Source organism: Dermochelys coriacea, chromosome 5 (genome assembly GCF_009764565.3).
Source record: "Dermochelys coriacea isolate rDerCor1 chromosome 5, rDerCor1.pri.v4, whole genome shotgun sequence".
Lineage (NCBI taxonomy): Eukaryota > Metazoa > Chordata > Testudines > Dermochelyidae > Dermochelys > Dermochelys coriacea.
The window spans coordinates 60,901,766-60,913,896 of NC_050072.1; the positions used below are offsets into that span (position 1 = coordinate 60,901,766).

Here is a 12,131-nt window from a genome sequence, read left to right on the forward strand (position 1 = left end):
GATCAATTTATCGTGTTTCATTTAGATGCGATAAATCAATCCCTGAATCAACGCCTGTACTCCACCTCAGCAGGAGGAGTAAGTGGAGTTGACAGGGGAGCCGCTGCGGTCAATTCGCCGCTGTGAGGATGGCCAGGTAACTCGAACTAAGATACTTTGACTTCAGCTACACGAATAGCATAGTGGAACTTGCACATCTTAGTTCGAACCACCCCCCAGCGTAGCCCAGGCCTCAGTTATAAAACAAACAAAATCTTATGCAACTGTAACATCCTCCCCTTCTTCACAATTTCCAGTGAAAAGTACAACTCTTCCTTTTCTATACTTGGTTGGAAGTCCAAAATTAGTTTTAGTGAAGAAAGCCAAAATTTTATATAAGCAATTTCCTTTCTATTTCTCACATCCATGAATAAGCAGGACCTATATTGCAGATTCCAAAGTGGAGTTAGCCAGCCCTCTTTTGATGAAGGAAGAAACTACTGTGCTTGTGCTATTATTCCTGTTAGGGATGACCCTAGATAAATATTCTAAATAAATTTAAAATAGTGCTCTTCTAGAAACTACCAAATAATTCTTGGACATTTCTAAAGAAACTAAAATAAAGTCCAAACTGATGAAGTGTATTATTCACTTTCTTTAGCATCCTTAGGACTATGGAGATTATAGGAAACAAGTATCCTAAAAGTTTCCAAAGATACAGAAGGCGGTCAGTGGTATGATGAGTACTCCAAGTTTTTGTTCAATGTCCAGATTTCCCTCTTTTCCCATGGAGCAAACTTCCTACTCTATTAAACCAACTTTAATTTCTCCTTCACTCTGTAGACCTTAAGCACTTGAAAGTGCTTATCTGACCAGCACAGAAGGACCACTTCTCCATGAAACAATCAATTTCAGCTTCCTCCCATACTTTTTCAGATATCTTTGTAGCATCATTTGACAGTACCACCATCTGCATGGCTGACATATCCCCTAACTCAGTGTTCAGGGGCGCATTGATCAGCGTTCAAGTCATACTCCCAGCCAGCACTCAGCCCAAGCCGGGGAAGCTGATGATCCAAGCAGCGAACCAAATTCGGTGATTAATCCTGGTCACGTGCCACCTGAGGGATATTGCACACAGGCTAAGACTCAATGTTCAGACTGCCTGCCATGCAACTCTTAGTCACCTTAGTCAACTGCCAAAACCGTGCTACCTTTTCACTGATATGTATTTGTACGTGTGCCCTTAAGTCACTACCATATGAATTATCTTAACTGCTATGAAAACTCAAAGCTTATCTGCTGGATCTCTGACCTAGCTACAGTGAGAGAGTAAGAAATGCTGCAGAGTCCTGAAATAGCTGTACCCATGACATTACAATGGTGTTAGGATGCCATCTGGGCTAAAAAATAATTACCCATCATCTACTAGCCCAGGGAATAAGCCTAATTACCAGGGTGAAAGATTGGTGTTGCCTATGCCTCCCAAGATTATGCCCCTCAATTTGAATGAACAACACAGCTGTGGAATGTTTATTCTGTACTGTAATGGTAACACCATTGTCAATCAACTTTCCACTTAATGGATTTACTGTAATCTTAACTAAGTCCCTCTTGCTTTTGCTTAACCCTTTTTTCTATCCTCAGTGTACTCCACAAGGCCAACTCACTTACTTTCCTAACGTAGATCTTGGTGTATTTTTCCTATGCTGTCTTTAAAACCTCTATTTTTTTCTCCTTCTCTCACCATCTACACACTTTTTCCTCTCTGTTTCCCCACAGTTAGTTCTCGAGCTCATCACCTGTATTTTCTGTTTTCCTCTTCCATATCTCCGTCCAAAATGTCTTTTCTCCTATACGACTCTTCTCGGTTCTAATTAATCTTCCTCTCTTATATACATGGGGCTTGGAAATTTTACCTGACACCTCATATCCAAAAGATTAAACCTATTAACCAAAGACTGATAAAAGATAGAGGCAGGGGCACTATCTAGAGGCAACACTCAGATGAGAAGAAAACCACCTCCCTGTCTGCTGGGATTCCTATTAGAGTGTTCTCCCAAGGCTCTGGTTGAGGTTTTCATCTTCTGTGTCAGCCCCCAGCCATTATAGGCTTGATAAATTTTAATCCCTTACCTTCACCCCCTTTCCCCCAGTCTGCTGGAATGGAGAAGACACGTCTTTACCTGTTTCCTCCATCTTGTGCCAGAGCCTCCTGTTGTGTTCCCTCAGCTTTCTGGCTATGAGGTCAGAGTTTCTATTTACTCAGCTCTTCCCCCAGCCTCTGTGTTTGGGTCCTCCCCTCCTCTACTGTTCCTTAGAGCTTTCTCATATACAGTGAAACTTATCTGATCCTTGCATGCTGACCACAGGGTGCTGAATAGCAAAACCAAAAACTGACATCTCTGTTCGGTTTTCACTTAAACTGGAATTGGAACATCTGTAAGGAGCAGCAGAGATGGAGGTTGAAGTAGAGAGAGGCCAGCACGAGTTTATGCTCAGCCAACATTTAAAATATTATTTTCACAAGCACAAGGCCTGGAAATTATTATTTTAAAAAGGAAAACCTAGATTCTGCGGAAGCTGTTGGAAGTCATTCACACTAGTTTCCTACTCCCCATAAATGAGTGGAATTTTCAAGCCTTGGATACTATTATCCTCAGTAGATTCATTTAGTACGTTGATGTGAAAGATATAAGCTTCAGAGAATATATATCTCCTTCTAAAGCACTGTAAATTTCCCCTATAAAGGAAACATTTTCTGCATGTTTCATTAAAGATGAGACCTCTCCTTTGTTGGAAGAGTTAATAAAATATCAAGGCCAAAACAACAGTCTAGAGTGGAAACGTAGTATCTGAAGCAATCACTATCACAAGTTTCATTTGGGCCTTTTAATCTGAAAAGCAGTTACTATCATTTTCTGACAGTTGGAAGCACTTAAATCAGACACCATCTTGGCCCTCAAATTACTGAAGACCCAGTTCAGTAAAAGTGACACCCAGGAAAATGATGTGTTCTCTAATTTATATAGTTTTTAATAGAAACAAGCCTCGACTGGATGCACCATATTAACTGTTTTTAGGAGAATTTGATAGGCTTTATGATACCTAATTTCAACATGCTTTCTTAGGGCTGAGGTGGAATATCTTTTTATTGTGTTGACAGGAGAAATGTTAGTTTTTCATAATATACAATCCACCTGAACTGGATCATCATATCAGATTGAGGAAATTCCCAAACATTGTTCTTTTTTATCATATATTTTGTTCCACAGATGTCAAAATGGAGGCCTTGTGCCTAAAAATGCATGACTGGCTGTACTGGAAAAGTTGATTAGAGAATCCGAGCATTCAGCAGACCTGATATGATCATATGACTATCTGTGTATTATTTTTCCTGGGGCACAACCTGAATGATTCCAAATACTTTCAGAGGAGCTGGATTTGAGAGGAGCTGGACTGGTGTAAAAATTATGGCCTAACTGGATGTGCCTCATCCTCATTAAAAAGATTAAAGTATGCTAATATATCAAAAGTTAATGCAATCTATTCTAATATTTTATATCAAGCAGTTTTATTTAAAGATATTTTATCTAAATATACATTTACCAACTTTTTCAGTAAAAGCAAACGTGTACGTGTTATGTTCTTTTTATGCTAGTAGCTATTACTATCACAGGTAAGAGGATTATACATTTAAAACTAAATTAATAAAGGAAGATGACAAACTAAAAGCATAAAGCAATAGGTGTGCATCTTTAAATTCTTCTGTCCTTATGTTTTAAATATAAAAAAATAATTTTTTCATTAATTAAAATATTTTGCTCATTGCACTGTTTTGTGTTTTTCTTGAAAAACAGATAAAGAAAAAATGTTACATTTTCAACAGAATTCTCAACTCTTAGATCAAAACCTATTAAAAAGTTAGCTCCTTGACTGAAATAAAAAACTTTTAGTCTGTGCTGAAAGAAGGGATGTACCAATGTCACATTGTCAGAATCCTCCTTTTTATTTTTATTTCACCAAGTGCAACATTTCAGCAGTAAACTGGGCAACACAGAATAAAATTAATTGCAACAGATATACTACAAATGTTTTACACCAGCCTATCTAACTGCTCTTGGTTTAATTACATCCAACATTTTTGCCACTACATCACTTTACATTACCAAAAAAAAAAAAAAATAATTCAATAAATAAATAAATAAAAAGTTTGGCCCACTGCAAAAATTACAGATGTAATTAGCAATGCAGTAATAACCAAACAGGGATGAACAAGACAGACATTAATTTGGTGATGAGCAATAATAATACATGTAACTTAATGTAGAAATAACAGAAAAAAGTTGGGACCCTTATAATGATTTTCAGATGTTTATTGCAGAAAGTTTTAATTCAGCTAACAAAGTGCAAGTGAGAATTTTAATTTAGAAATGTTCCAAATATTGCACAAATTGCATACTGTTTTCCCATGTGTTACTACATGTATCCATACCATTTTGTGTGCCTGGGATAGGGAAAGTCAATTACCATACTGCCCACAAAATGTAAATGTTTTATATTTTCAGGTATGAATATGTGAAGCAGAACAAATCACTAGTCAGAGCTGTTGTCAGAATGAGACTTGTTTGACTGAGGAGAGGTGGCACCTTCCCCCCACCAAAAACATTTAGTAAAAGCTTAAGAAAGCTTGCTATGGTTTATTTAAAATGATCACATTATCACGAGGTTTACAATAGACATTTGAATGAACACATAAATCTGATGAAATGTAAAAGAAATCCAAACTAATTTCTGGATTGCTTTCTTTTATATTTCTTTTTCTTCCTTTAAGGGTTTTATCACTCTAGCTGCCAAATTAAACTACAGTGCCACCACAACAGTCTTACGCAAAACTAAATCACAAGTTTCTCTCTTGTAGTGAAAGAATTAGACAAAAGTTTTGAAAATAAGGCAACAAAAACATTCCAATCATGAATAAAATGAATTTATGGGAACACATTTAATATAACTTAACAAAAATGTCACAGATTATTGACAGTTGTTCATATACATACTTACCCCAATAGCTCTCTTAATATACGGAATCTGTGTGCCACTGTCCAGATCTTCATTTATAATAAGTCTTCTAGCCCATTGACCTGCCCTGACAACACCATTACCATGAATTAAAACCATCAGTTTATCTGGATTTGTCAATGCATCCTCACTCATAAAGATAAAACTCTTTGGCTCACTCTCAGTAGCATCTACCTGAAATTAAAAAAAAATAAATTTTAAAATAAAAAAAACATTCTGGTGCATCAACAAACATATTAAGAAAACCTAACAGCTGCAATTATAAAGTAGCATTGGAATTTATACACAAACATCATTACTACTATTTATTTGCGTTATGTTAGCACCTAAAAACCACACTGTGTTTGATGCTATACAAACAAAGAATAAACACAAAACCTGCCCTAAAGACCTTGCAATCCAATTTGAAAAGCAAAACAATACATTACAACTAAGAACACTTATACTGCATCAGATAGAAGTAGGAAGTATGATTAAGCTTTAAAGTATGAAAGGTACAAAGAGTAAAAGGCACAGAATTTAGAAGGTCACATAAATTTACTGACAGAAAATAAAGCCCACAAAAGATCTACTTGGGAGAAAAAAAGAAAAAAAAAGTAATTTGTCACATCTTATTTGCCAGAAGCAGCAACAATAGATCATATAGAAAATATATAAAAGTGAAAAAGTCCTAACCTTCCATTTCAGTTCCCACCACATAAATAGCTAATAATCCAAATATGAAACAGTATCATATATTTAGTCCATTATAAACTTAAGAGAACAGGTATCTACATACAAAACACACAAAAAATACAGGAATCCAATTTTGGACTAGAGTGGCTTTGAGTGAGGGCATTGTTGTGCTGCCTCAGGAACAGCCTGAGAAGTAGATTGTGATTCAAAGAGCCACAATCTGACATCCAATGTCCCCCTTTCTCTGGAGGCTGGGGAAGCAGACTGCACCAGTTATGTACCTGGTGCAAACTACTAAAGCACCAGCACAACTACGCTGACCTGAATGTTGAGGGGGCAGAGCCACAGGTCCCACCTATTCCTTGTTCCATTCTGCCCACAATAATAAGCAGCAGGGGAGGAGGGAATGCAGTGAGCTACTCTCCCACAGCATTGTAACTGATGCAGGCTTGTAAGGGGGGTACCTGGTATCACCTTGCTTCCCTGTGTGACTGTGCAAGTCAGACCCATATGTTTGGGGGCAGGATACAGCAAATCGATGACCTTTGAAGAAACAGGGACCTCTGCTTCTCTAGGACAAAATACAAAAGCTTCTGAACAATTAAGATACAGCTAGAAGTTTTGTATCAGGTCAGTTTGTCTTCTGTATGTGCCTTCTTTCATCCTTTCAAAATTCAAAGAGCATGGTATTACAAAAACGTTTCTTAGTAAAAGTAGTCTTTACTCATACAAGCAGTCTTATTGAAGTTAATAAGATGGCCTGTGTAAGTAAGGACCACTCACCTGAGTAAAGCTCAGAGTCGCACCCAATTATAGCTCCTACTTTGATTCAAAACCTTACTCCTGTTGTGTTACATACATTCTGCCTCCAAACAGCATACAATTATGGGAAAAATGGAGCTGCAGTTCCCCCGCTTTAAAATAGGGAATATACTTCTCTTCTTTGTCTAGTCTAGTTAAACAATAGGAGACAATCCCTACCCAAAAGAGCTTGCAATATGTATGTACAGTACATAGCACAACAAGGTTCTAATCCTGGCTGGAGCATCTAGGCACTACCATCACAAAAAACGACAGTATTAACAACAACAACAATATAAAAAAGAAGATTGCAGCCATGTTGGGAGTGGGAGAAGCAAAATTTTAGCTCTCAAATGATATCTAGTAAGGGGAACTTGAGTTTTGCAAACAATTTGAACATTTAAGAAAATAGAAATAGCCACAATTAAGATGAAAATGTAAATTGAAAAAAGGGTAATTTAGTGTACACTTTAATACACTGCACTAATCACATGCACTAGAAGGCATAATATTAACCAGTACACACTTTTTAAATAGGTTAATGCTGAACAGAAGGGGGGTGAACCTTATTCCCTTTGTCAACTTAATTACATTTGGAAACTTTTCTTCAAACCAATTTGTCTTCAAACAGCAATAATTCATTAAATGAAGCTTTCACTAAGGAATGCACATAAAGGTCACTTTTGTGCACAACCTCACTTTATTGACAAATCAGCCTACAATACCATTTAGTTCTAGTCAGAGTGAGACAGCATAAAGCAATTTGTATCTATTAACAATTCACAGTTTTAGATGTGCTCATGAACGTTTAACTATGATCTTAACTCTGCTCTTTCATTTAAACAAATTAAATAAACTCAGCAAACTAAAAAAAGTTTAGTTTAACAATTAGAGTCAGTACAGTAACTCCTCAGTTAACGCTGTAGTTATGTATGTATGTCCATAGTAGGACACTTTCGCATGCCAGGCCAGTAGCACATAGTCTGAAGTCATTGCATAAAGAATGGCAGCATATGGTCCCGGTGTTTGCTGGCATTCAAGCAACATCCCTTCTTTATCTCTCTGTGTTATCCTCAGGAGAGTGATATCATTCATGGTCACCTGGTGGAAATAGGGGAATTTTATTAAGGGGACATTCAGAGGTGATGGTTCCTGCTGGGCTTTTTGCCTGTGGCTGAACAGAAATCTTTCCTGCTGTTAGCCACATGGCGGGGGGAGAGGTAAAATGATCATTCCAGAGAATTGGGTGTGTGGGGGGGGGTTAATTGGGTTTGTGCTGAACGTTAACCCGAAAACCTCAGCCCCTCCTTTTAAATTGCCAACCCATTTTAAATGGCCAACCCAACAGCTGTTTGGTATGGGAAATGAGGGTGTTGCCGTTAGAAACCATTCCCACAAGTTATGAAGGTTAAAGAAGCCAAAAAACTGTGGCTTCCCATGGCTGCCTACAAGCCAAATTCTGCTGCCCGCCAGCCCTGTGTGTGATCTCTCACACCAAACCGGCAGACCCTCAATACAAGAGGCAAAATGCGACCTTGTACCGAATGTACATGTGCTATGTAATGTTAACAGCAAGGTTCACCCTGAAAGTCTACCCATTGTTCTCTAAAATGCGTCTTTTTAACTAGTGCTCTCCCCTTTTTTTCCCTCCCGCAGCTGCAAATGCTTCAACGCTCCCCCTATAATCTCCATCCCAGAGGGTAGCGAAGATTAGAAGGCGAAAAAAAAAAAGCACTCGTGATGAAACGTTCTCTGAGCTCATGCAGTCCTTCCACATTGAAAAAGCCCAGCAGAATGCATGCAGGCAGACAATGTTAGAGTCCAGGAAAGCACAATATGAACACAAGGACAGGTGGCAGGATGAAGATAATAAGTGGCGCGTTGAAGATGTTAGGAAGCGTCAGCTGACAGAAGGCAGGAGTCAATGCTGAGGCTACTGGAGGATCAAACTGATATGCTCCGGCATATGGTTGAGGTGCAGGAAAGGCAGCATGAGCACAGACCCCTGCTACAGCCCCTGTGTAACCAACTGCCCTCCTCCCCAAGTTCCATAGCCTCCTCACCCCAACGCCCAGGAGTGCGGTGGGGGGGCCCCTCCGGGCACCCAACAGTCCACCCCAGAGGACTGCCCAAGCAACAGAAAGCTAGCATTCAATAAATTTTAAAGTGCAGTGTGGCCTTGTCCTTCCCTCCTCCTCCACACTTCACGGGCTACCTTGGCAGTTATCCCCCTATTTGTGTGATGAATTAATAAAGAATCCATTAATTTGAAGCAACAATGACTTTATTGCCTCTGCAAGCGGTGATCGAAGGAGAGAGGGGACGGTGGGTTAGCTTACAGGGAAGTAGAGTGAACAAAGGGGCGGGGGTTTTCATCAAGGAGAAACAAACAGAACTTTCACACTGTAGCCTGGCCAGTCATGAAACTGGTTTTCAAAGCTTCTCTGATGCACACCGTGCCCTCCTGTACTCTTCTAACCATCCTGGTGTCTGGCTGCGCGTAATCAGGGGCCAGGCGATTTGCCTCAATCTCCCACCCTGCCCTTACTCTCACAGATACTGTGGAGCGTAAAGCAAGCAGTAATAACAATGGGAATATTGGTTTCACCGAGATCTAACCGAGTCAGTCAACTGTGCCAGCGTGCTTTTAAATGTCCAAATGCACATTCTACCACCATTCTGCACTTGGTCAGCCTATAGTTGAACAGCTCCCTGACTACTGTCCAGGCTACCTGTGTACGGCTTCATGAGCCATGGCATTAAGGGGTAGGCTGGGTCCCCAAGGATAACTATAGGCATTTCAACATCCCCAATGGTTATTTTCTGGTCTGGAAGAAAGTCCCTTGCTGCAGCTGTTGAAACAGACCAGAGTTCCTGAAGAAGCGAGCGTCATGTACCTTTCCCGGCAATCCCACGTTGATGTTGGTGAAACGTCCCTTGTGATCCATTGAAAAGTACCCCTTTCGGTTTATGTACTCGCTGCCTTGATTCTCCGGTGCCAAGATAGGGATATGGGTTCTGTCTATTGCCCCACCAGAGTTAGGGAATCCCATTGCAGCAAAGACATCCACTATGACCTGCACATTTCCCAGAGTCACTACCGTTGGTAGCAGCAGCTCAGTGATTGCGTTGGCTACTTGGATCACAGCAGCCCCCACAGTAGATTTGCCCACTCCAAATTGATTCCAGACTGACCCATAGTTGTCCGGCATTGCAAGCTTCCACAGGGCTATCACCACTTGCTTGTGAACTGTGAAGGCTGCTCTCATCTTTGTATTCTGGTGCTTCAGTGCAGGGGAAAGCAAGTCACAAAGTTCCATGAAAGTGCCCTTATGCATGCGAAAGTTTCACAGCCATTGGGAATCGTCCAAGACCTGCAACACTATGCGGTCCCACCAGTCTGTGCTTGTTTCCCGGGCCCAGAATCGGCGTTCCACGGCATGAACCTGTCCCATTACTTCCATGATGTCCACATTGCCGGGGCCCGTACTTTGAGAGAAGTCTGTGTCCATGTCCTCATCACTCTCCTCACCATGCTGCCGTCGCCTCCTCACCTGCCTTTGCAGGTTCTGGTTCTGCATATACTGCTGGATAACGCGTGTGGAGTTTAGAATGGTCATAACTGCCACGGTGATCTGAGCAAGCTCCATTCTTGCCATGGTATGGCATCTGCAGGAGAGCAGAGTGGCAGCAGAAGCGGCGGGTGGATGATGATGTTGACAGCAATATGGTGCCCGCACGGAAAAAGGCACAAAATGTTTGTCGGACGTTGCTTTCACGGAGGCAGGGAGGGGGGAGCAAAAGGGTAGGCTGGCAGCAGACGGTGCAGTACAACTGCTAGCTGTCATCTCCTAGGTGCTCGCGGTGCTGCTGGCTGGGAGAGCAGCCTGAGGTAGAATGGCCCCCCTCATGGATTGAACTCGCAACCCTGGGTTTAGCAGGCCAATGCTCAAATCACTGAGCTATCCTTTTGCCAATATTTCAGGCAGGACTGAATCTCCATTAGATAAAACTTAAAGAAGAGAATGACCTGAGTCACTCCCATTTATGCCCAGGCATCCCTGACAGACGGACCTCACCGAGATCTACCAGGAGCACCCATGTCTGCCCACGCACCCCGACCGACCTCACTGAGGCCGGCCAAGGGCACCCAGGAGACAAGGACAGCTACCAATCATAATGCACCATCTGCTGCCACACGGCAATGAGCTGCTGCTGTGTAGCAATGCAGTCCCATGTCTGCCAGCACCCAGGAGACGTATGGTGACGGTGAACTGAGTGGGCCCCACGCTTGCCGTGGTATAGCATCTGCACAAGTAACCCAGGAAAAAAGGTGCGAAATGATTGTCTGTCATTGCTTTCACATGGGGGGGGGAGGGAGGGTTGACGACATGAACCCAGAACCACCTGCGACAATGTTTTTTGCCCCATCTGGCATTGGGATATCAACCCAGATTTCCAATGGGCGGTGGAGACTGCAGGAACTGTGGGATAGCTATCCACAGTGCAATGCTCAGGAAGTCGACGCTAGCCTCAGTACTGTGGACACACACTGCTGACTTAATGGTCTCAAGTGGGGACACACACAATTGACTGTATAAAATAGATTTCTAAAAAATCGACTTCTATAAATTCGACCTAATTTCGTAGTGTAGACATAGCCTGAGTGACAGAGAATTAGAAAATACAGAGCAGCCTGCAATTAAAAAGATGAAAAACAGAAATAGCTTCCACGTGAACTCTGATGGAACTAATCAATAGTCGTTGTTTCAGGTAGAACAATTTTAACAGGCCAGAACATGTTGGATAGAGGCATGACTGGCAAAACACACTTCTGCTTTGACTATAAACAGAAATGTTTCCATTGTAAGCAGCCATCTCCTAGATATTTCTGCTATTCAGGAAGATGTTTAGCACATTTCCTGAACACTACCTCCTGAGGCATTAACCAAGGAGCATCCAGGCTGTCAGATGGAAAGCAGCCAGGCTGGGATGTAGCAGGCAACCATGGTCCTAGGAGATCAAGTCGAGTTCTGCAGGAAGTGTCTAAGGAGCCCTGGAAGTTAGACTCAGCAGACTGGAGAGCCATGTGAGTGTTATGAGGATTATGCAAGCATGAGCTTGCTTGAACTTGAGCAACACCTGGGAAGGAGTGGAGTGGGAGGGAAGACGTACAACAGTTTGTCTTTCCAAGAGAGCAGGAAAGCATCCATCAGAGGTCTTGCACTAGAACAAAAGAATTGGCTTTTCTGTTGAGATGAGTGGCAAACAGGTCTATGTGGTGGATCCCCCAGGTCGGAAGTATGAATCTGACAAAATCCATTGTGAGAGACCAACATGATCTCAACTGAATGATCTGCTCAGATGATCCCCCAAGCTGTTCTGAGCCCGAGGAAGATGGGAGGTTTTGAGAAGTATTGCACTTGTGATGCAAAACTCCCAAAGATGTATTGTCTATTGACAGAGATGACCTGATCTGGCTGCTCCCTGCCTATTCACACAGATCATCACTCCAGTGTTGTCCATGAAGATGAAGATTCTGTCCCTATATATAAGGGAGAAATACTCAACAGATCAAATGAACAGCCCACACGTTT

General features: G+C 41.5%; 1 protein-coding gene across 17 annotated transcripts in view; it reads right to left on the reverse strand.

The window, feature by feature from the left end:
* Positions 1-12,131, reverse strand: part of FAM172A (family with sequence similarity 172 member A) — a 372,757-nt gene that overhangs the window by 292,826 nt on the left and 67,800 nt on the right. For all 17 annotated transcript variants that reach the window (XM_043514568.1, XM_038403039.2, XM_038403038.2 and 14 more), the window contains one exon: positions 5,041-5,232. In XM_043514568.1, coding sequence (XP_043370503.1) covers positions 5,041-5,232 — 192 coding nt within the window. The remainder of the gene's footprint in view (positions 1-5,040; positions 5,233-12,131) is intronic.